General features: G+C 29.5%; 4 protein-coding genes across 4 annotated transcripts; 3 read left to right on the top strand and 1 right to left on the bottom strand.

Moving 5' to 3' along the window:
* Positions 1-237: 237 nt before the first annotated feature.
* On the top strand, positions 238-3,648 carry LOC148307498 (lipoprotein lipase-like; the record flags this gene model as incomplete). Its single annotated transcript, XM_088263432.1, has 3 exons — positions 238-526; positions 2,123-2,459; positions 3,585-3,648. Coding segments are annotated over 3 exons (690 nt in total), but the record flags the coding sequence as incomplete, so codon positions are not given.
* Positions 3,649-3,670: 22 nt separating this feature from the next.
* On the bottom strand, positions 3,671-8,335 carry LOC148307497 (pancreatic lipase-related protein 2-like). The gene is made up of 6 exons (XM_088263438.1): positions 8,193-8,335; positions 7,637-7,727; positions 7,229-7,377; positions 6,304-6,543; positions 4,489-4,825; positions 3,671-3,904 (listed from the first exon to the last, which is right to left on the bottom strand). Exons 1-6 carry the CDS (start codon positions 8,233-8,235, stop codon positions 3,838-3,840), a joined length of 927 nt encoding a protein of 308 aa, XP_088119564.1. The 5' UTR covers positions 8,236-8,335; the 3' UTR covers positions 3,671-3,837.
* A 2,760-nt stretch (positions 8,336-11,095) lies between these two features.
* LOC148307496 (pancreatic lipase-related protein 2-like) lies at positions 11,096-13,743 on the top strand. Its single transcript, XM_088263439.1, has 6 exons — positions 11,096-11,156; positions 11,348-11,423; positions 11,566-11,705; positions 12,362-12,607; positions 12,790-13,123; positions 13,578-13,743. Exons 1-6 carry the CDS (start codon positions 11,114-11,116, stop codon positions 13,630-13,632), a joined length of 894 nt encoding a protein of 297 aa, XP_088119565.1. The 5' UTR covers positions 11,096-11,113; the 3' UTR covers positions 13,633-13,743.
* Positions 13,744-18,092: 4,349 nt separating this feature from the next.
* On the top strand, positions 18,093-23,145 carry LOC148307495 (pancreatic lipase-related protein 2-like). Its single transcript, XM_088263431.1, has 5 exons — positions 18,093-18,135; positions 18,825-18,885; positions 19,553-19,692; positions 20,367-20,612; positions 22,805-23,145. Exons 1-5 carry the CDS (start codon positions 18,093-18,095, stop codon positions 23,143-23,145), a joined length of 831 nt encoding a protein of 276 aa, XP_088119557.1.
* Positions 23,146-23,150: the final 5 nt, after the last annotated feature.

Genomic DNA, 23,150 nt, shown 5'->3' with positions numbered 1-23,150 from the left:
TTATTAATAAGTAAAAGTAAGAAACAGCTACTACCCCCTCTTCAACCTTCAACGTCCCAAGGACCCAACTCTAAAATTTGGAAATTACCTTCACACACGGTGTTTGAAAATGATACGGAATGCACCGAAACATGTGTCACAGTAGATTTTAAGAAAAAGTGGTATTAACTAAGTAAAACATTAATTAAAAATGGATAGATTTTACCACAAAGTGACTGCTGAATCAATAAATGAAAAATTCTAATTGTCGAAGATCAAGATGAGAATTTTCTTCCAGTTCTTCAGACTGAGCTTGACATAAACCTGATCGTGGTTGACTGGAGTCGTCCTGCAGCAGGTGAGACCACTGACGTGGTAGTGCCCAGAGTGCCACTGGTAGCCAGAGAGGTGGCTGCCTTCCTCTCTTGGATCTCTCCTTACTCGAACGGCCCCTCCCCGAGGATCCATCTTATAGGATTCAGCCAGGGAGGACAACTAGTTGGAATCGCAGCAAGGCATGCTGATTTTCAGGTGGACTTTATAACTTGTAAGTAAACACAGGAAAATATTATAATGTTTAATTACAACATTTTGAGTTTGTCCAAATACTTGTTGACAAATCTGGGTTTCTCCACTCAGGAGTTATTTTACATTTTTTCACATCTCAACATAGATGAAGAAGAAAATACTTTATATAATAATCTTCTACATCTATGTTGGGATATAAAAATTTGAAGAGACAAATACAAAGATTTGTGATTTGGACACACTGAAAATATTATGAATAAAATAAGCTGCGTACAATTTGAAAATCAGCTTTGTTCTGGGTTAGAATATTGCATACAAATAAAAGGGTCTCTGCTAAAAACGCTTTCTAATTCCAATCATAGATGTCTGATGTGAACTCAATCATAGAACGTCATAAAATTGATCACATATGTATGACTTCCAAAAATTTTAGTAGTGTGGTTGTCAATCATGGGTAGAATTGGTGAATGTTACACGTGTGTAAAGTGATCACTTAACCAGCTTACAATAAGTCGTAAGCCCTGTAAATACCCAGATCGTGTCATTATTCATCTTTGTTGAGATGTCAAAAAAATCTTTTATTTTCCTTTATTAAAACTATATAAACTGGATAAAGACGCCATTTTGTCTGTCATCGACTAGTCTTCAAAAATATCAATCTATTTTCTCAATTGTAATAAGCTAGTGATGCAGTCGCAACGCATCTTGTACACAAGGATTTAATTCAAATTTTATCTTAATGAAAAATCTGGCATCGAATATTTATTTCAACAAACAAATTTTAAAACAACAAAAAAATAAAGTACTTATATTTCATACATCTCAGGTAAATTTTTTCCCCTGTCAAATAATTTATCGATACTTTTTTAAAATTATTTCCTATTCTAAACCATTGTAATAAATCATCAAGTAGTTCTTAAAGTTGTGAAAGTCCCAACAATGTTCATTCAAGATATGAAGGTTGAAAGTCTAAAATTAGTACCATAAATCATTTATATTTTCAATAGGTGCCGTGGCGTGGTTGAGTAGACGCTCGACTGCGAAACTGGCGTTGCGGCTTCGATTCACGCCAATTGCAAAATTAATTCAAGAAATATTTATTTTCAATTGGTCTGGGTGTTTGTGATGTATTTTTCACATATACCTTCCCTATCCTTACTATCCTACCTGCAGACAAGCATCTAAAATAGACGCTTTGCGAATTATTCCTTTAATAAATAATACAAAGAAAATACTTTTTAAAAAAAACAATTGAATACCATTTTCCATAATTTTGCCATTTAACCCTTTCCGGTCCTATGTCGAATGTCATTCGATATCAACTTTATTCCGGTGAGTCTTATGTCGAATGTCATTCGACATTTTTTTTCTTCATCAGTTTATTGTTAAAATACAAGCAAACATATTTTTTTTTTCATCTATAGATGTCTATAAAATGTAATAATAAGAGACAAGATTGTATACATTCAGAATAATTTATTTTTTTAACACAAGTGCTGTTTTATTAAAAAAAAAACTTGGATGTATTGTTTTACCCTGTAATGCTGTAAATCTATTGTGGACCTGGTGGATTTTTTTTATGGACTGGAAAGGGTTAAGATCATATGAATTGTAGCTCTAGATCCAGCTGGTGTGGGCTGGGGTCCAGAGACAGAAAGACTTCGCCCTACCGACGCTAAGTACGTGGAGGTCATCCACACTTCTGGGGGAAGTATAGGCATCATGGACCCGCTGGGAGACACCGATTTCTACCCCATGGGTGGGAGGGTCATGCCCGGTTGCGAAGAGTCCGATCCGAGTTGCTCCCATATGCGGGCAGTCCTATACTTCGCCGATTCTATTGATCATAAGAGGTTCTCAGCCCAGAGATGTAAGGAACTTGAAAATGTCGACAGTGCTGCTTGTGGCCACTTGGGAAGACTGCATATGGGAGGAACTATGCCCAAAGATGAGTAAGTCGTATTCTCAATATTTTGAGTGGGTCCAAATAATAGAATAACATTTTGGGTGTGTTGGGAATGATAACTGGCCAAATTAAAACCCCCATAAAAAATGGGAAATTAAGGCATTTCCCAGTATGTAAAATAATCCGGGTTCGGATCATGCATATAAGTAAAAGGGTCTCTGCTAAATAAAAGCTTTTATATATCCAACCATAGTTGGCTGTTGTGAACTCAATCACAGAAAGTGATTGAGTTCACAAGAGATTGATCGAACATGTATGACTTCCAAAAATGGGAGTTTCTACTTTCAAAAGCTTCTCTCATCCCACCACAGATGTCTCTAGTGAATCAAACACTATTTTTCTCCTCCCTCGCACTATTTTACTCCAAATCTTTAACTATTTTATGCATATCAGGGTTGAATTTAGGCGTAGAGAATTAATTTATCGTGGCATATAATTTTTTTTAAATATTTATTTAAACTAAAACATTATAATAAATAAAATGTCATCAGGTAGATGTCAAATTTACGAGTGTCCCAACAATGTTCTTTTAAGAAAAGAAGGTTAGAAGTTTAAAATTAGTATCATTAATAGTTTATTTATACTTTAAATAAATAAGCTTCATACTCACATTATTTCAAATGTGACCAAATTTTTGTTTAGGTACCAATTCTGGCTGTACATTGTACATTGAGTTGTTTCTTTCAAGAATTTTATTGATATCTCAACATAGACTCCTTGTATGTAAAATAATTCCGGAAAGAATCTTACAAATACATATTTCATGCATACATTTCAGCAACAGCAAAAAACATACTTGTTTCAACCATATGTATGTTGCAGACGAAATTTTACTTGAAAAAGCAGTTGATCTTTTCAATTGAATATTATAATACTCTCATATCGTTAGCCCTTCTTTAAGATGTTAATAAAAAATCTTCATGATTTCATATTGTTGTTACATCTTTACGATAAAGGAGTATGTAATTATATGTACAATTATATTTATGATTGCAAACTAAATAAAATTTCTTATATTTAGCTTTATGTTTTTGTTCAAAAGTGGAAAATGGCGACATTGCCATCGGTATAAAGATTTAACATGTTCTATAATAAGCCCTTATTTTTTCAGAACTGGAATATTCCATTTAGTCACGAGGGAAAAAAGACCTTATTATGACTGGTTCGGAGACTGATGAGAATACAATGCACGAATTATTTTATAAAATCTGTTATATTTTTTATGATTGTAACATTGATTTTCATCACCATGTACTTGTATAAATGACGCACATTCTTTTTTAATAAATCCTAATTTAAAAAAAAACTTTTAAATTTATTTTGAAAGCAATGATTTAAAATTAATAACATAAATTACTTCTTCATCATGATGAAATGGATGATTTGTGATATGGTCGAATAGGATTTGTCTCCAAATAAAAGATTCCTCTCCTGAAACAAAATATAATTACATTTTATTATAATAAAATGCTGGTGACACTTTGTACAAATATTTATCTATCTATGGATTTATTCTGTAGGCAGGTATAAGAAAACCTATTTCACTCGTATAAGTACGATACTCCTCATATTATCTCTTCATTTTTATCGTTTAAAAATAAAATGATTATAAAACAACACTCCTTTAAAAAATATACTGACGCAGATAAATTGTAAATTTCTGTTCTTTTTCAATAATTGATTCTGGCAGCCACTTTGTGATATTTTTATAATTCCCATTAATCAATTATATTTAAAGATTTTACATTGTAAATAATACTGTATCCTAATGTTCAGACTGATCAGTTTGATATTTTTGGTGAATTCAATTTCAGTTGTCAATTTTGTTAATTCGGTCAATTACTTAGCCGAAAATGTAGTATTTTACTACACCTTAATTCGAGTTTACTAAATTAAATGTACCTACAGTCAGTACAGTGGATTTGATTCATTATTTTGGAATGTAAGCCAAACTTTTACTAAATAAATCTCTTAAATTATCACCAGCAAAATATATTTAACAAATATATACTTACGCAAGTTTTGGTGTGTCTCCCCCCATTTGCAATCGACTTGAAGGGTCGCACGTTCGATTGACCATATCTTCATAGCTTCGGCATTGGATCCCAATGAAAAATGAGTTTCCGATGGAATCTGCGAAGTACTCATATGCTCTGTTGTGTGAGCACCAATAGTCCGAGATGTTGCAGCCCGGCATAGTCCAGCCTCCGTTGGCATAGAAGTCCACGTGACCGGCCGGATGTATCAGCATCCCACCACAGATGAAGGTGTGAATAACTTCCACATACTCGGCGTCTTGTGGACCAATACAGTATGAAGAATTCTCCCAAGTGTCTCCAGGAGGATCCAATGCTAAGATGATGAATGATCAAAAAATTATTTATTTAAATAAAATTAAACGATATAAATAATTTGCAACATTTTGAGTGTGTCGAAATACTTGTTCACAAATCTGGATTATCTACAATTATTTATTATTCGAGTTATTTTTCACATTATTTTTGACATCTCAACATGGATGAAGAAGAATAATGGAAGAATAGACATTTACAAGGCTTACAACCATCATAGGCTAATAATGGGTAGAATTGGTGAATGTTACACAGTATAAAGTGATCACTTAACCAAGTCTATGATCGTCGTATAAATGCCCAGACTTATATACATTATGTTTCTATATTGAGATGTCAAAAAAATACGATATGTTTAAAATAACATTTTAAAATATGACATGTTAGTATAAAAAATAAAAATAAAAAAAATAAATAAAAAATAAAAATATATATATATTTTTATATATATATATATATATATATATATATATATATATATATATATATATATATATATATATATATATATAAATATTTATATATTTATATATATATATATATATATATATATATATATATATATATATATATACATATATAAATATATATATATATATATATATATTATATATATATATATATATATATATATATATATATATATATATATATATATATATATATATATATATATATATATATATATATATTTCTCCAGTTGGAAATTTATCGTTCTATAGATTTTGAAATATGTTCTTTATTTATTTTATTAAACATATTTTTGTGTACTAACATCTGTTGGATAAAAATACATACATCAAAACATAACGGTAATTCATCTTTTGACTCTCACTGCAATAAATCGCTATGGTGTTTGTTTATGTATTAATCAGTCTCATGTATACGGGACAATAAAAAAAACTCTTCAGGCGCATCATAGAAAATAACAAGACAAAACACAAAAAAAAAACATTTTTTGACTGCTTAGCGTTATTAAATAACGTGTAAAATCAGTCAGCAAAATAAATATTCTTGTAAAACCCCTTACTTTGAAAAGACAAACGGGTTGACATTTAGAGTCGAATTTAGCTACTGTTACTTAAATCAGGTAATATGTTAAGCTCATTAATTGATTGGGCAGTCGTGGTAAAATCTATGAATTTCTTATTTTAGTTTTACTTTGTTAATACCACTACTAGTAGTGTTTACTAAGTAAAACTAAAATAATAAAAAAAAATATTAAGCTCCCAGGATTTTCTCAATTAGATAAATAAAAATCAATTTTGTCATTATATTTTATTATTTTTGGAATTCCAAAAATGCAAAGTCATCAATATCAAGACTTAACTCGCCTTAAAAACGACACCTTACGATGAGACCAAAATGGAAAAATGGTACTACTTATGAACAATATACCGTAGATGGCGCTGCCGTCACTAAAATTCCTCGGTATTTTCAGATTTATAATTTAATTGGTAAGGGATGGAGCTTTTTTACCTGCAATATATCCAATTTTTCCACTTTTACAGTTTCTTCCAGCTATTCCGGCAGCCTGAGCGCCGAGACTATGGGCCACTAAGTGCACCTTCCTTAGTGGGACCCCAAGGCCCGCTAACCAGTCTATGAAAGAAGACAGGTATATTCCAAAGGCAACAGCCAAAGGATCTGAAGGATTATTGTCCATTCCATGTCGCCAATCTACCACGATAATGTTCACATCGTAATGTTCTAGAAAGGCTAGAAAAATAAATACATTTCAATTTAAAGTAACAACTTTTTTGCGTAATATTGAATTTTCTGACCTAAAGAGGTTGTTTTGTTTAATATATTTTCGGTTTTTTGGGTATTGTAGATCTTTATACGTTACAATAAAAATGTGTCGATTGTGATTTATGTGCTTTGCTGGGAGATATTTTGTGTTATGTGAAAGAAATTTTAAAATGCATATGTAAAGAATAGGTTTAGCGTATAGTTGTTTGACCGTTATAAATTGTAATTTGGTCAATGTTTCATCAGTGTAAATGTTCAACGAATATTCAATATTAAGGCATTTAATAGGACCAAGGCATTATTTTTAAAAAATCGTGCAATTATAGGTAAAACATAGAAATTCAACAAAAATTATAAAATATATGAAAAGACAGATTCTTTATACATGTTTCTAAGTTGCACTGTGCGGGGTAAAGTGGAGGCAAAGAAGTATGGAATGTATCGTTAACAAGGTAGTATCTTTTGTACCTAAAATGATTTGAACCGGTGGACACGTTGTTTTTTAAGCAGATTTTAAAAACAACGCTTTATTTATTTCTACATAGAAAACAAAGTTTAACTATTGTACTTATATGTATGTATATAAACTATTCTTGTCATTACTTTTCAAGGATAACATGATTCTTAGTATGACATTTCAGAATTAACCAACCATTTTTAATTTGAATATTTGAAGTATGTTCTGCGCTACTTTTCCAACCGTGAACTAATATTTTCACTGGCTTGCGAATGGAAAATCCCGAATCCAATAAGCTACCAACGTCACCATTAGATATGACAACTGGCATATCAGGATTTTGCCTGCAATAAAAAAGTTATTTAAAGTTTTGCCTGTCGTAGAAAAACATTACAACAAAATTTTAATTAATTTTGAGAAATTATACATTGAAATGGACAAATAGAGGGGCGTGATAGATGCCAATTTCTTAAAACGGGCACGACACTGATGGAAAAAGAAAACTATGAAGGATATTGTCTTTTCATAAAATATTTTTTTAACATAAGTATTACATTACCGTGAAAAACAGTTATTAGAATATTGTATGTGTTTTTTCCTTACTTAGTATATAAATAAAATTGAACACTTCTGAATGAATTATAATCTTTTTGCAGATTCTCTGACCCAAAATTATCACTTGCATAAGAAAACCCTGAAAGAAATAAATGTAATATTTTTACAAAATAATTTAAAAAAACTGTATAAACATAAGATGCCAAAATTATGTCAATATTTTATGACAAAATTTAGAAACATCAAAAGCTAAGACATGAACTTCCATAACAATTGACCATATTAATTACATGCTAGAAATAAAACCGTTGCTCTGACTTTTTTTTTTTTTTTGAGTAATAAAATATTTTTCATGAACAATTTTCAATATAAAAGGACTCCGCATACCCACGTTTTAGTATGAATTAATTATAGAAAAATTAAAAATATTTCAAAAACATTCAAATAAAATGACAAATAAGCATGTACTATACGAGTATATTGGGACCAAGTGCATCTTTAGAATGTTTAATAGTTTTTGTACTGTATAGATATGTTTATTTATAATATGATCTTTGCGTGCCTGCCTCTCAATGCATTTTAGAAATACAAATCATCCACTCACCAAATACTATGGTAACTGCAAACACGAATTTGTTAAACGTCATTTTATTTTAATGCTAAGTACAGAGTAAGAGTTATTATTGCTGTTTGTTTTCTTAACTTTTCAGAATCACGGTTGAACATATGATAGTCATTTTTTTGAAGACTTTATATCAACATTTATATCAGTGGTGCGATGTATAAAATACTAAATATCCAAAAAACATTTAATTTAATTTATTAATATAAGTCATAAATTGTACAAAAAAATCAAATAAAATATATACGTTTAGCGATCCTAACTATTAATTATATAATTTATCTGCTTAATAAAGTATACATTTACATAATTAGGAAAAAAACAAAGGGGTGCTAACAAGAAAATTTCGCGTGCATATATTTTTTTTAATAACGGATTTCGGTTAGTTCTTGCATTGTATCGCTCAATCGTAGGTTAAAGTTTATCAAATATACTCGTCCAATTTATTAAATAAAGTTGAGAAATAATTTATATATAGTATTATTAATATCTTATTCATCTTTTTCTAAGAAGAAAAAAAAGAAGAATTTATATACGAGTATGTATTACTAACAAAGAGTTACAATATTTTCTTTTCTAGCTAAAGCTCTGTTTTATTATTAACAACCAATAAAAACTAATTCGGCTCACAGCTTCTTTTTTTAGGTTTTCATTATCGAATATAATATTTATTGTTTTTATATAATATTTAGTATTTTTATTGTATTTGTGTAAATTTAAACACCACAATATGTACTTGTAAGCCAGGTATGTGTATTAAAATTAAGATATTTTCAATATGAAAATAATTGCGGTTATTTCGATAAATTTGAGATTGATTTTTGTACTTTATATCGTCACAATCTTGGGAAACACGAAGCCAAAAAAATTCTATCTTTTGGTGCGTGTGGATAAACAAAAAATCCAGATTTTATGTGATAACACATTCAATCAGAAATCTAGATTTGATTGAAGAAAGATAACTTGTTTATTGATCATTAATAATAACGTGATTCGATGGATTACTCTCACATGGTTCATACTATATTTATTATGAATTTTTGATTTACGAGTATTATTTTGAAACTGATGATATGCAAAATCGTTTAAAAAAATATATATATATATTTGGTAAATTACCAAGAATATGTTTTAATATACAGGTAAATAAAGTACAGCTACATGCGAAATGAAACGGACGCAGTTAGAAGTTAAGTTAACCATTTTAAATGTATGTGAAGCTAAATGTTCCTTTATTTCCGTCTTCAATGACGATACAGCACAAACGTTCCCTACCAATAAGTTTTTTTAAACTCCTTTTTTGTTAAATTATTCAACATTATCCTACAATATTTTTATTTCAAAACCTACTTTTTAATTTGTTTTCGAAAAATACTTTTTTTTTTATTTCTCTAGTTTCCCTACACAGTTAAATTTCGCCCATTTCTTTTTTTAGTAGTAATAGTCTCCTGCAGAATATTTGGAAAGCATTTTTTTAGCTTTATTTATCAAGTACTTTTTTTATAACTATTGTCAGCACAAAGTACTTTATAATGTTCCTATATATTTTTAAATATTTTCCGGTGACAATAGTACATAATTTGACAAATACAACTTCCGCTGTGAACAACAACGTTGAATGTGTCAGATAAGGAAATGATGACACAGATTACTCGTATTATTTATAATATAATGCTTACACGGATCTATGGCTCGTTTACATTAAAAAACTGAGCTAATATACATATATATATATATATATATATATATATATATATATATATATATATATATATATATATATATACATATATATATATATATATATATATATATATATATATATATATATATATATATATATATATATATATATATATAAATATATATTTATATATATATATATATATATATATATATATATATATATATATATATATATATATATATATATATATATATATATATATATATATATATATATATATATATATATATATATATATATATATATATATATATATATATGTATACATATATATATATATATATATATATATATATATATATATATATATATATATATATATATATATATATATATATATATATATATATATATATATATATATATATATATATATATATATATATATATATATATATATTTAGACACACTCAAAATATTGAGTCTAAAAATCTTATTATGTATAAAATTTAAAAATTACTGACCACGTTTTATACTAACATAAAATCCATGAGTTGTAATTAATCATTTATTAGACAATTGATGCAACGCCATGTACATTTATACAAAATAATTTTATTATACATGGTCAATGTACATAAGTTGGCATTTATCACTTTTTGTATAGGTTTTCAATTTATTTAAGTATATAACATGTCAAAAATTCAAAAGTTGATCATAAAAATGCGATAATTTCGATTTTGATTTTCACATTTTGCTTAAACAGTATCATCAAACAAAACTCGAATAATTTTAAGAAAATTTGACGTTTTCATAGAAATATCATTCAATAATTAATAAATACCTACAAAATTTACAATTACAATTTACAACAGATTTAACGTACCTTCAATATTTTTTTTCTATATTATCAGGACTTTTTTCATAACGACTAGATATTAACATAATAATTACATAAAATATCTATTAAGAAAAGAATATTAATAACATAGTGTACTTATATTTGATATTATCAATGAATGATAATAAAATAAAATAAATTTAAGCGTAGGTATATTTGTAACAAAAATATTGATAGTTCTAGATTACGCTTATCTTGGGAATCTTGCTGAGAAAATCCCAACAGGCATTGCTGAAGTCACGTGGTCACATTTCTGGTGTATATAATATAAGTCGTTAGAAAAAAATATTCAGTATCCTCATACGCACCATTACGATGGGTTCCTTTATTTTTACATTTTTGGTCGCTCTGGCGTTTGGTAAGATTTTATTTAATTCTTCATTTTAATGTTTTGATTTAATTTTAAAATGTTTAATGGAAACATATTCGAAAAAGATTCTCAAAATGTTTTATAGTTGGAAAACATAAATTTAAATCCATACAAAGAACAAAAAAAAAAACAGTTTTACTGTGTTTTAAGTATAATGCATTTTTTAAACATTGTTTCAGTTTGTGGAAGTCTTTCTACACCAACAAAAAGAGACTTTGTGGCTGAAACTGATGTGATTCTAAATTTATTTACGAGGTAAGTTTTTTTTCAAATTCTAACATACAAATGTGCATAAAATAGTGGTAATATTTTTTTCTTTACAATAACGCACTTTGTTAAACACAATAATTCGAAATATTATATATCTATTTTTATAATCTGGATACGATTATTTCAGGAAAAATCCTTCGGTACAGCAAGTATTGAAAAATGGTGATCTCGCAAACCTCACTGCCAGCAACTTTCAGCTAGACAAGCCACTTAAGATTTTCACCCATGGATGGATTAAAGATGCTGAAAGTCCTGAAACAGCCACCGGTAATTTTTATTTTTATATTTATATATATTTTTTTATTTATATGTATTTATTTATTTATGATTTTTCTTTCTATTTTTAGTAAAATCATATAATGATGGCAAGATGATCAATCCTGCGCCTTAGGCATTAGTAAAGTGTAATATTGAATACATAAGTATTAAAGTAAAAATCATTAATATTTATTTTGACGCCTATGGGAATCGAACTCGGGGCCTGCAATGCGGTAGTTAAATATGCTAAAGTTATTAGTATAGAGTAATACTTAAAGCTGTGGATGCAAGCAAAAACTTTGGATTTATTCAACTTTCCTTTCTTATTTATTGTCTAGTTATTTTGCAGATACTTTGTTGCATATTTATGAAACTTTATAAAATAAAACTAGAACTTTGTTTTTAACCTCTTTTATCTTTGGTACTTTTCTTCTACATCCCTAAAGATGACAAGGTTCTTGTCGAATCAAAAATAAATGTGGTTGAATACAATTTTTTAGTTTTATTTCATAAAACTTAATTAAAAGCAGGTTTATACGTTCTTTCAAAAAATCGGAATATACGTTTTTATTGCTACTACATAATGGGGAAACTTATGTTAGATTCTATTACTACAAACTTTCCATGTAAGACTTGTTGACTTATAGATCTTTATTCATTTCCAGCATTCTTAGCAGCTGGTGATTTCAACGTAATCATCGTCGACTGGACCAAAGGCGCAGTTCAAGACGAAGCCGAGATGGTGGGAAATGTCCCTCTGGTTGGAAACTTCGTTGCCAGCTTCATCGACTGGGTTTCCACCCTCGGCCTGCCCCATAGTAAGGTGCATATTGTGGGAGTCAGTGTTGGCAGCCACGTGGCTGCTGCCTGTAGCAGGAGCTGCAAACTGGGGGTCGTGGAAATTGTAACAGGTAATGATTTCTACTTTTTTATTTGGCATTTAATTTGTAGAGCTCCATGTAAATGGATATATTTATATTAACCCTTAAATGCATGATTTGCTTTATTTATCAATTAACATACGTATATTCGATTATTAAATTGATATATTTGTGAATCTAATTAGTTATCTAATGTTTCTTTACACTTACAGGCTGTGATCCTTCTAAAAAGTTCTGGGAAGGTACTCCCAATAATATCAGCCCTAAGGATGCCAAGTACGTGGAGATTATCCACACCAACACGGCTCTACACGGCATAATATATCCCGCTGGAACGGCTGACTTCTACCCTAACGGAGGAGCCCACAACCCTGGATGCAACAACGACTTATGCGATCACGGCAGGTCGCACAACTTCTTCTTGGACTCGCTCGATCACCAGAAGTTCGTGTCCCAAAAGTGCAACAGTTATGATGAAATCCTCAGTGGAACATGCGCCAATATTAGCACTTCTTACATGGGAGGAACTGGTGCTGCTAAAAACATGTACGTATCATAACATAATCATCTATTTCTTGATTTTCTTCCTGGCTCTATCCCAACTCTTTGACTGTGTTAACTGTTGAGGTCACCTCTCCTCATCCTCAGGTTGAAGGTCCTTCTGTCATGGACAACGTCAGCTACACCATGGCTCTGAATCACTTTTTTCTTTTCACTTTTTTCTACAGCTTCCACGAATTCTTTGGTCTTTCTTTAGTTGTCTCTCGAGAAAAATCCATCGAGATTATAATTCAATCATCTACACATTTATCTGTATAATGTAGGATAACTTAAGTTTTAAAATGTTAAGGGCATTCATTGGTGGTGAAATAAAGTTAGCTGTTTGAACATTTAATCTAAATAAACGTTACCTACGTGGTACTACGTGAACTTTGAGCACTATGTACATACATAGGATTGTAAAAACTAACAAATTTTGATTTTTTTTTCTTTTTTTCAGTACTGGAGTATACTATCTGACTACCAATGCCGAAAAACCATATTACAAAGGATAAGACGATGTTTAATGGACTACCTAACTATTATGCATACAATTGACTGTATTCGTAATTTTTTGATAAAAATGTGATTTTGTGGTTTAATAAACTGATATAATGTATGAAAAACTTGTTTTCATTAATCAAATTAAAAAAGCAAAATTCGTAAACCCTAATCCTTAAACTGATTATTGGTACCTATCTACATTCTAATATGTAAGTTCTATCTACATCTTAATACGTAGATATGTATACATAACTACATATATTTCTAAAAGCAGCTTTAAGCTGGGTTTATTGAAAATGTCTTTACATTCATTACCAAGTCATACAACTATTTGAGATGGAGTAAAATCGTAAGAAGTTAAATCGAGTATGATTTTTGGCTATTTTGGATAAGAACGGAGCATTTTATGCAGAAAAAAGTTCTTATAATGAATATTTTATGACATTCGTAAATTAATAAAGACGCAATATTTTACTTTTATTTTGGCACTAAATAAAAATAAAGTAACTAGTTTTTTTATAAAAAATCATAGTATTTTCATATTCTTATATTCACTGAGACGTGAAAGCCATAAAATGGTGGTTCATTATATTTAATCTAAGGATTAAAATTGTTATATTTCGCTACGGCGAACACAATTTTTTTTTAAATACCTTGATAACATAAGGATTTATTCCGCTCACCACTTTTCCAAAATACCCACATACCCTACGAATGACGAGTGGTCCACAATTCCACCCTTAATTAGTTCATAATATGTACACTAAAAGTTTGAAGCAGTTTGGATCGATTTTTCAAAGCAGGCATGAACAACCTTCTGGTCTGGGGCCAAATATTCATTCCGTCTCCGCTCAGTGCGTTATTTTGGTAATCTAGCGGTACTTTATAATTTTTTTTGATGGCCTATATTTTGATATACATATTTTATTCCGATAGCAAACAAACCATTTTACGACAGTGTAATATTATTTTTAATTAATTCATTCCGAAAAATACATAAATCTACAGCGCGCCGGTGTGGGTGAGCGATTTTAAACGAATGTGCATCAGTCGCTTGAGTTATCATATTATATATTTGTATCATATATGGGTAATATTTCTATAATATCAGTATAATACTAGTTTTTCATGGTATTTTTACGTGTTTTTATTTTAGTAAATATTATTTCATCAGCCTGCAAAGTCTTGTTGAATTTATAGCTCGTTAATTTAAATTATAATTGCTTTATTCCCATTATAACTAGGCTTTTAGTTTGTTATACCGCAAAATACCGCACTATGACACTATTTTTATTGAAGCTTAACATATATTCTTTGACTCCAGTTTTTGACTCGGAGCTCCGAGTCAAATACCGGAACAAATTTTTAAACAGAATAGAGTAAAATCAAATTAAATAAAACATGTTGCTACTATATATAAATATATATATATATATATATATATATATATATATATATATATATATATATATATATATATATATATATATATATATATATATATATATATAAATATATATATATATATATATATATATATATATATATATATATATATATATTATATATATATATATATATGTATATATATATATATATATATATATATATATATATATATATATATATATATATATATATATATATATATATATATATATATATATATATATATATATATATATATATATATATATATATATATATATATATATATATATATATATATATATATGTGTGTGTGTGTGTATCTATTTTGGTATATTATTAAAATAAAGTCTCGTTAAATTACCCAATTAATCATAGGTATTTTCAAGATTTTTTTTAACATTATATCTCGGAAAAATAGGTGATGCTTATCTTATCATATCAATTTATAATAAAGAGGAAACCCAAAAGATTTAATCGATTACATAAACATGAATTTAAAGATCGATTTTGTTGTGTAGATATGTAAAAAAATCCGATAAACATTTAACTGATTCTTGATCACTGTCGATGAAAATATTTGTAGTTTTCGAAACTAGTCGTGTGAAATAAAACTCAATTAGTGTACTAATACAAGTACACTTAGGTCTCTTTTTTGGAGATAGATTCTTTCCACGGGGAGTCGCATTAAAGTAGGTTCATACAAAACTGGTGGATAGGTTTCATTATTTTTAAAAACCGCATAACTTCAAATCAAAATGATAGAATGTACCAAAAATCACATAAAAAAAGTTTATAAAAAGTCATGAAAGTAAAACAAAAGAGCTTTTTCCTTAATTTAATATCCACATATGGGAAATAAATAAAAGTTTTTGAGATAAATCTTCAATCCAAATTACAAGGGTTTTTTCCAATAAAGCATCTCTTGAATACGACGTAAGATTTGAACTTAACTTTGTGCCAGTGACACGATCACACTTTAACGGTTGTAACCTGCACTAGTCTAAATTTTAGATTTTTTAAAATCCGAATTCGCATAAAAAAGACTTGAACTACATACAAAAATAAGGGATAGGTTCCATTACATTTGAAAATCGCATAAAAAAGATCCGCATAAAAACCGACCCAAACGTATTTAATTTTAAATAATGTAGGTACATACTTATATGTATGTATAAATTTGTACACATTACGTTACATCCTTGTACACATACTATTATGTTTGCAATTTACCAAAGTAATTTTATGGTAGAAGACTTCTATAAGTTTTGGTATATTAAACCATAATTTAAAAAAAACTTATGTGCACGTAAAAAAACACTGCTATCATAAAGAAAGAGCAACAGTAATTTATGAAATCATAATATTTGGCCTTCTACAGGTATTCTACCTGTAGAAGGCCAAATATGATTGCCGTGTAATTACATATTTCAGTTGGTGGGCTAAAATCTACAAATCCAAAAAAAAGTTTTACAAAACTACACCAAAACTAGTAAGTATACCAGTAAACTAGTAAGTATACCAGTAAACTAGTAAGTATACCAAAACTTATAGAAGTCTTCTACCATAAAATTACTTTGGTATCGGTGTAGTTTTGTAAAACTTTTTTTTTTGGATTTGTAGATTTTAGCCCACCAACTGAAATATGTAATTACACGGCAATCATATTTGGCCTTCTACAGGTAGAATACCTGTAGAAGGCCAGGTATTCTACCTGTAGAAGGCCAAATATTATGATTTCATAAATTACTGTTGCTCTTTTTTTATGATAGTAGTGTTTTTTTACGTGCACATAAGTTTTTTTTCAATTATGGTTTAATATAAATTATAAACCCATAACGTTATCGTGTTACAAATTACGTTTTCAATGTTAACATTTATAACATAAAATGATTTTCTGGCGAATGTTTATTAGGCTATAGTTTTCGAAAGAGGTGAATGTAGATATGGGTTTGAATTGGTAGTAAATTGGAAAATTTCGGGCAGTTGATTTCGTATATTTGGGAAGTAAGATATTAGGAATGGGAAGATTGATAAAAATAAAGAAAGGAAAGTGAATGCAGGGAACGGAGTGTGTTGTGCACTGAAATCGGTTATGGTAAATATAAACCTAAACTAGCAGTACATAATAGAGTCTTGGTTCCAACCCTAATGTATGGATGTGAAGCATGGAGTTGGCAAAAGAAGGATGAAAGTATACTGAATGAAAATTTTGTACATATCGCTCACTCCTTTCAAGAACGTCATAAATCAAAATACTTGATTTTTCAGGAGAACGTTTTTAAAGTTGAAAAATATAATACAATGTATTAAAAATAAATATGAAGCCACTTACTGAACTTTTTACTATGCAACAGATCTTTTTAGGTAAAAACTGAAGGTTTTTTCTCCATTTGAAAAATATTTACTGTATTTAAAAAAAATAATTAAACAATACCTTTTCTTAAAAATTCATCTGAAAATTGAAGATTTTTTATTTATGACGTTCTTGAAAGCAGTGAGCGATATATCCTGTTAATATTATATATTCAAGCTTAAATTTGAATGTCACCGCGTGTTAAAATTTTTAGAATATTTAGACAGTCACATCCAAATATTTTTTTAGGATTTTGGATCCTTTTGGACATATTCATTTTGTTTTACAACAAGCACCAAAAAACCGTCCATAGTAATCTTATTTCTTCGGACGGAAAAAAACCGGTATAAAATACGTATGTTACTACTGAAAATGGAATTACCTTAGACCAGGATTAATTTTAATCTATTATTTACCCACTTGACTTATGATAATACCAGTATGTGGTAGTCAGGTAGAAAAATAATGCATTTTCTGACTTATGGGAAACTTTATTACTAATATATAATCTCCAGAGATTATTTAACATCGGGATATTTTTTTGATATAATTTAATAGATTTCACAAATCAGATATCGAATTAAGATGTGGTTATCTTGTGATGTTTATTTCATTGATAACGCTCGCAGTACTATATAAAATGCTCGATTACAATTTCCTGCATCAGTCGTGAAAAACTGTTTCAGAATGAAGCTCCTTATACTGTCTCTCTTCGCTGTTTTGCAAATCGGTAAGAAAAATATGTTTACAAATAATTACTTATTTGCGATTATTAATCGTTATTTCGATTCACCGAGGGACATTACGGCTGTCCAAACTCAAAACACAGTATGGGACATTTTTTAAAGTACTTTTTTTGCATTTTGCAAAAAAACGTACTACAAATAAATATCATTACTGTGTTTTAAATATGAACAGCCGATTAGCCCTTCTTTAAAAAATTATCGCAATTATAGGATTTTAAAATTTATATTAAAAAAAAAAAAACTAGTATAAAACATCTTAAAATGGAAATTACCTAATTTCGATTTTAAAGCCTAAAAAACAACATAAAATATAGCAATATAGAGTTACAGAAAATTGAATTTCATAGAAATTTAGTAATATTTGTTTTCCATTAATTGATCTGGCAGTCGTTTTGTGGTAATATCTATCAATTTTTAATTTAATTTTTACTTGGTAAATACCACTATTTCTTAAAGAAAATTTAGACCTAACTTCACATGCGGTGTTTGAAAATGATGCGGAATGCATCGAAACACGTGTCACAATAGAATTTACGAAATCGTGATATTTACCATTTAAACTTGAATTTTAAATATTTTTTGTTTTTAAATTAAACAAAAAAATTGGTAGCTGACTCAACAAGTTTGGAGTTCCAGTTCCATGGGTAATTGATATTTTTTCTTGATTTTATAGCATTCGCGATTGACAGCAAATTTGTAGCGGAAACTGATGTGGTTCTCAACCTTTACACCAGGTATTTTTTATACATCCATATACTAAATATATTTTGATAATAAACCATGAAATATAAAACAAATAAGTTTAATTAAACACATTGATTATTAATATTATATGCACACTACTACTTTAGGATATTAATAATACTGTGGAAAAAACTAAACTTACAAAATAATTATCCATTGTTTTATTGTTTTTAGAGTTGAATAGAAATAGAAATATAAATTAAAACTATATAAATTTTATAATTTATATTTGAAGCACTAACATTGAGATTTTCCATTTTATAATTAAAATGTAACTCTGTTTTAAAATTATTATAAATATTTTATTATAACTTAATCATAATGTCTACCGGTTATAACGTCAGTCTTGATAAAGAAGCGGTTAGGTTCGAAACCAGTAGGCATTATAATTAAGTTATAATAAAATATTTATAGTGATTTTAAAACAATTTTACATTTTTAAAAAAATCTAATTTTCTTTATTAAAAGCATGAACAAAATCATCCTTATCCTTCACCGTTCTCAAAGTAAACTATGAATGATAAGGAAATTGTTAAAACTGTATACTTACAGGAGCGGGTGGAAATATGATATAGGGTAGAAGATTGATTTTGTTTCAAGAGAAATATTCAGAACGTATATGTTTATTGATAAATATTGTTTTTGTTTTGTTAATAGGAAGAACCCGACAACCCCGCGAGTGTTGAAGTATGGAGATCTGGAGGATCTTTTAGTTTCAAATTTTCAATTGGACAACCCGTTGAAAGTATTCTGTCACGGATGGACAAATCAATCTAAATATGACATGCTGGTTCAAGGTAAAGTATATAAAAAGATCATGTACATATAACTGGGTTCGATTCCCAGGTGGGGTGGTAAAAAAATTATATTATTGATTTTACACTCTAATATTTATTTGTTATTACCCTGGACGTAATACGTGGAATATATATGAGTAACGAACAAGATAACACTGCACCAATACGATGCAGTGCCCTATGCACCATTGGGTGCTGATAAGGGTTAGAAGAAGAAGAAGAATCCTAAACATGTTCAAATGGCAAGAACTGCAAGCTCGGAGAAATCCTTAAGTCCCTCATAACAAAATTTTATAAAACTTAATTTATCATATTTATTTATGGAAAATTGATTGACCCTTAATTACGAAGAAATTATCATCACAGATATAACAATAATTAATAATAAAATTGGTTAAAACCAGTGGTTCTCAAACTTATTTCGTCTATCGCCCACTTTGAAAATGAAAATGAAAATGAATTATTTTCAGCGCCCCCCCTTTTTTTACTTTAACATCTTTTAAAAACCACAATGACATTTATAACTTTAATTCAAAATTAATTTTTTTCTGGGCCCCTTACTGCCCTTCTCTAGGCCACCAGCGCCCATAAGGGGGTGTTATCGCCCACTTTCAGAGAGACTGGTTTAAACTGTAATTAAATAGGTACTTTATTTCTTTGTTTTTATTATTCAGCTTACTTGGCTGCGGGGGACTTCAACGTGATCTTGGTAGACTGGACGAAGGGCACGGTGGGTGAAGAATCAGTGGTGGTGTCCAATGCACCCTTCGTGGGGAAGTTTGTGGCCTCATTCCTCGACTGGGTGTACACCCTCGGTATGAGCTTCAGCCAAATCCACGTGACCGGCCACAGCCTCGGCTGCCACGTGGCCGGCTGGACTGGCAGGAGCTGTACTCTGGGACGGGTGGAAATTGTGACAGGTAATAAATAAATATCAGTCATTAAAACATTTTTTTAACAAAAAGATCCTGGAACTCACTTATAAACTTCCGGAAAAGGCCCAGAACTCACAAAAAAATATCAAATATCATTTCAATGCCATATTTTATCATTTGGACGAATTATATTAATATAGATTGTAACAACGTAAGCACAAACATTGTTTCGTCTTATAGATTATGAAAATAATATAAATATTCGTGAAAAAAGGTGCCGGAACGCTGTTCCATGTAAAAAAAAGCCCTGGTGTCATATAACATCAGTTTTTAATCATATTGATATGTTACTTTCGGTTCGGTTGTTTTGTTTATTTCTTTAGTTCTAGTTTATACGTTTAAGTATTATAAAAGAAAATGAGAAATCTGCTTTCATTATTCTGAAGTGAAAGGCAGAAAAATCTCTATAACGGGAAAGTTTCACATAAAACATTCATTTTAAATGTCTTTTCAAACAGAGCTACAGATCTATTTTTGTTGGTTTATTTTTATGATATTAATAATTCAGGGAAAAACTGTTGAAACGTTATGGAAACTACTTTTTTGTCCTTTATCGACGTATTTGAAAATATATTATTAATATCAATGATATTATCATGTGAAAAATATATAAAAATGAACTATAAAAATGAACTACCTCTACATGTAAAAAATGCACCTTCTATCTTAACCTTCAAAAAACGCCTGAAACATCATTATCTTACCTTAGAACCCTAACTGTCCATCTCCTCCTCCCCTGACCCCTCCTCTCTTTCTTAAACTTGCTACCGAATTCTACCTATTTATCTTTAGAATCCTAGAATACTTTTTTGTCTAATTGTTAATTAATTGTTTTTTAGTTTTTTGATAAAATCTATTACATCAGACAATAATATGTATTAACTTTTAAAAACGTCTGAGACATTACTATCTGTCATTAGAATCCTAACTGTCGATCAAACCTCCTCCCTCTACCTCCTTCCCTAATCTCCCTTCTTCCTTTGCCCTCCTCATTATCGTCTTTTGTTAATTTATGTTTCTTTTTAAATGTCAATTTGTAATTTATGTTTTTTTAAATGTTCAAGTACTATCTGCCCACTGATTGCAAACGGCTATATATGGTATCAAACGTTTTGATCAATATCACTAGTCCGTCTTTGGTCGGTTGGAAGATATTGCTTTTTAGCAATAAGCCCGCCAATGTACTTTTTATTTTCTGTACATGAAGTTTAAAATAAAAAATAAAAAATAAAAATAAATAAAAATAAAAATAATAATTATAATTTTCAACCTTCAGATATGATTTTTATTGAGATGTGAGTTGCTTTATTATTTACCTTGCTTATTACGTACAAGGTTTATAGATCAATCAGTGGATTTTTATTTCTTCTAACTAAGTACATGTTTTATTTCAATCTTTGTTGGGAAAAGGAAGGATGAACCAGTGTTGGCCAATCATGAACTTCTCAGCATTTGCTCATTGCTGGGAGACAACCACATAAAACTCCTCAGGAGAAGCCGGACTATTGACTGTCGTCAACAGGCCTTCCGTTCCACTATTTTCGGGTTCAGCATTTTGAAACATGATTGAAAGAGTAGTATTTTCTTTACTTATTTATTTTTTTACAAAAATGTTAATAAAATTAGTATATAACCACTCACCGAGATTTTTACGTCTACCGGTTTCGAGACGTACCCGTCTCTTCGTCAGGACAATCACTAACACATTTACATATAGTCCATTGTTTGATTCGACATCGATTAAACACGATTCGTCAATATCCAATTCGAACCCCCCCACTCCTCTCATCCTACAAGTATATAAGTAGATTCGATTCCTAGTCTAATTCTAATATACGTTTAACCTCGGCTCGTAACGCATGTCTGTATTGAAAACTATAGTGCATGTTGGTCTTCGGGTCGACCAAAAATCGCATGTGTTAGACATTTTGTGTAGTTTTGAGTGTGTAAATGGTGCTATGGTGATGAAGGGTAGTATTGTTTGCATGCTGTGTTAATGATTGTCCTGACGAAGAGACGGGTACGTCTCGAAACCGGTAGACGTAAAAATCTCGGTGAGTGGTTATATACTAATTTTATTAACATTTTTGTAAAAAAATAAATAAGTAAAAATGACTAACCACAAAGTAAATGCTTTAAATATTAATAATATTGAGAATATATTTTCTATATTTTAGCTTTGGATCCGTCCAAGAAATTCTGGGAAGATTCTCCCGACAAGGTTAACGCCGGAGATGCTAAATACGTCGAAGTGATCCACACCAATACAGCCTATCACGCGCTAATCCTCCCTACCGGAACAGCAGACTTCTACCCTAACGGAGGAGCAACTAACCCTGGCTGCAATAACAACAATGACTGCGACCACATGAGAGCCATGATGTTCTTCGAGGAGTCCCTTGGTTCCAACCGATTCGTCGCCAGTAAATGTAGCGATTACGAAGAGATGGTCGCCGAGAACTGCAGTAATTCTAATACTGCTGTTATGGGAGGCACAGGCGCTGCGAAGCCTATGTAAGTCTA

Source organism: Brachycentrus maculatus, unplaced genomic scaffold (assembly GCF_059751285.1).
Source record: "Brachycentrus maculatus isolate JH-2025_06_01 unplaced genomic scaffold, ASM5975128v1 h1tg000199l, whole genome shotgun sequence".
Lineage (NCBI taxonomy): Eukaryota > Metazoa > Arthropoda > Insecta > Trichoptera > Brachycentridae > Brachycentrus > Brachycentrus maculatus.
The sequence above is the reverse complement of the archived record's forward strand: the minus strand, read 5'-3'. Positions and strand labels throughout refer to the sequence as shown.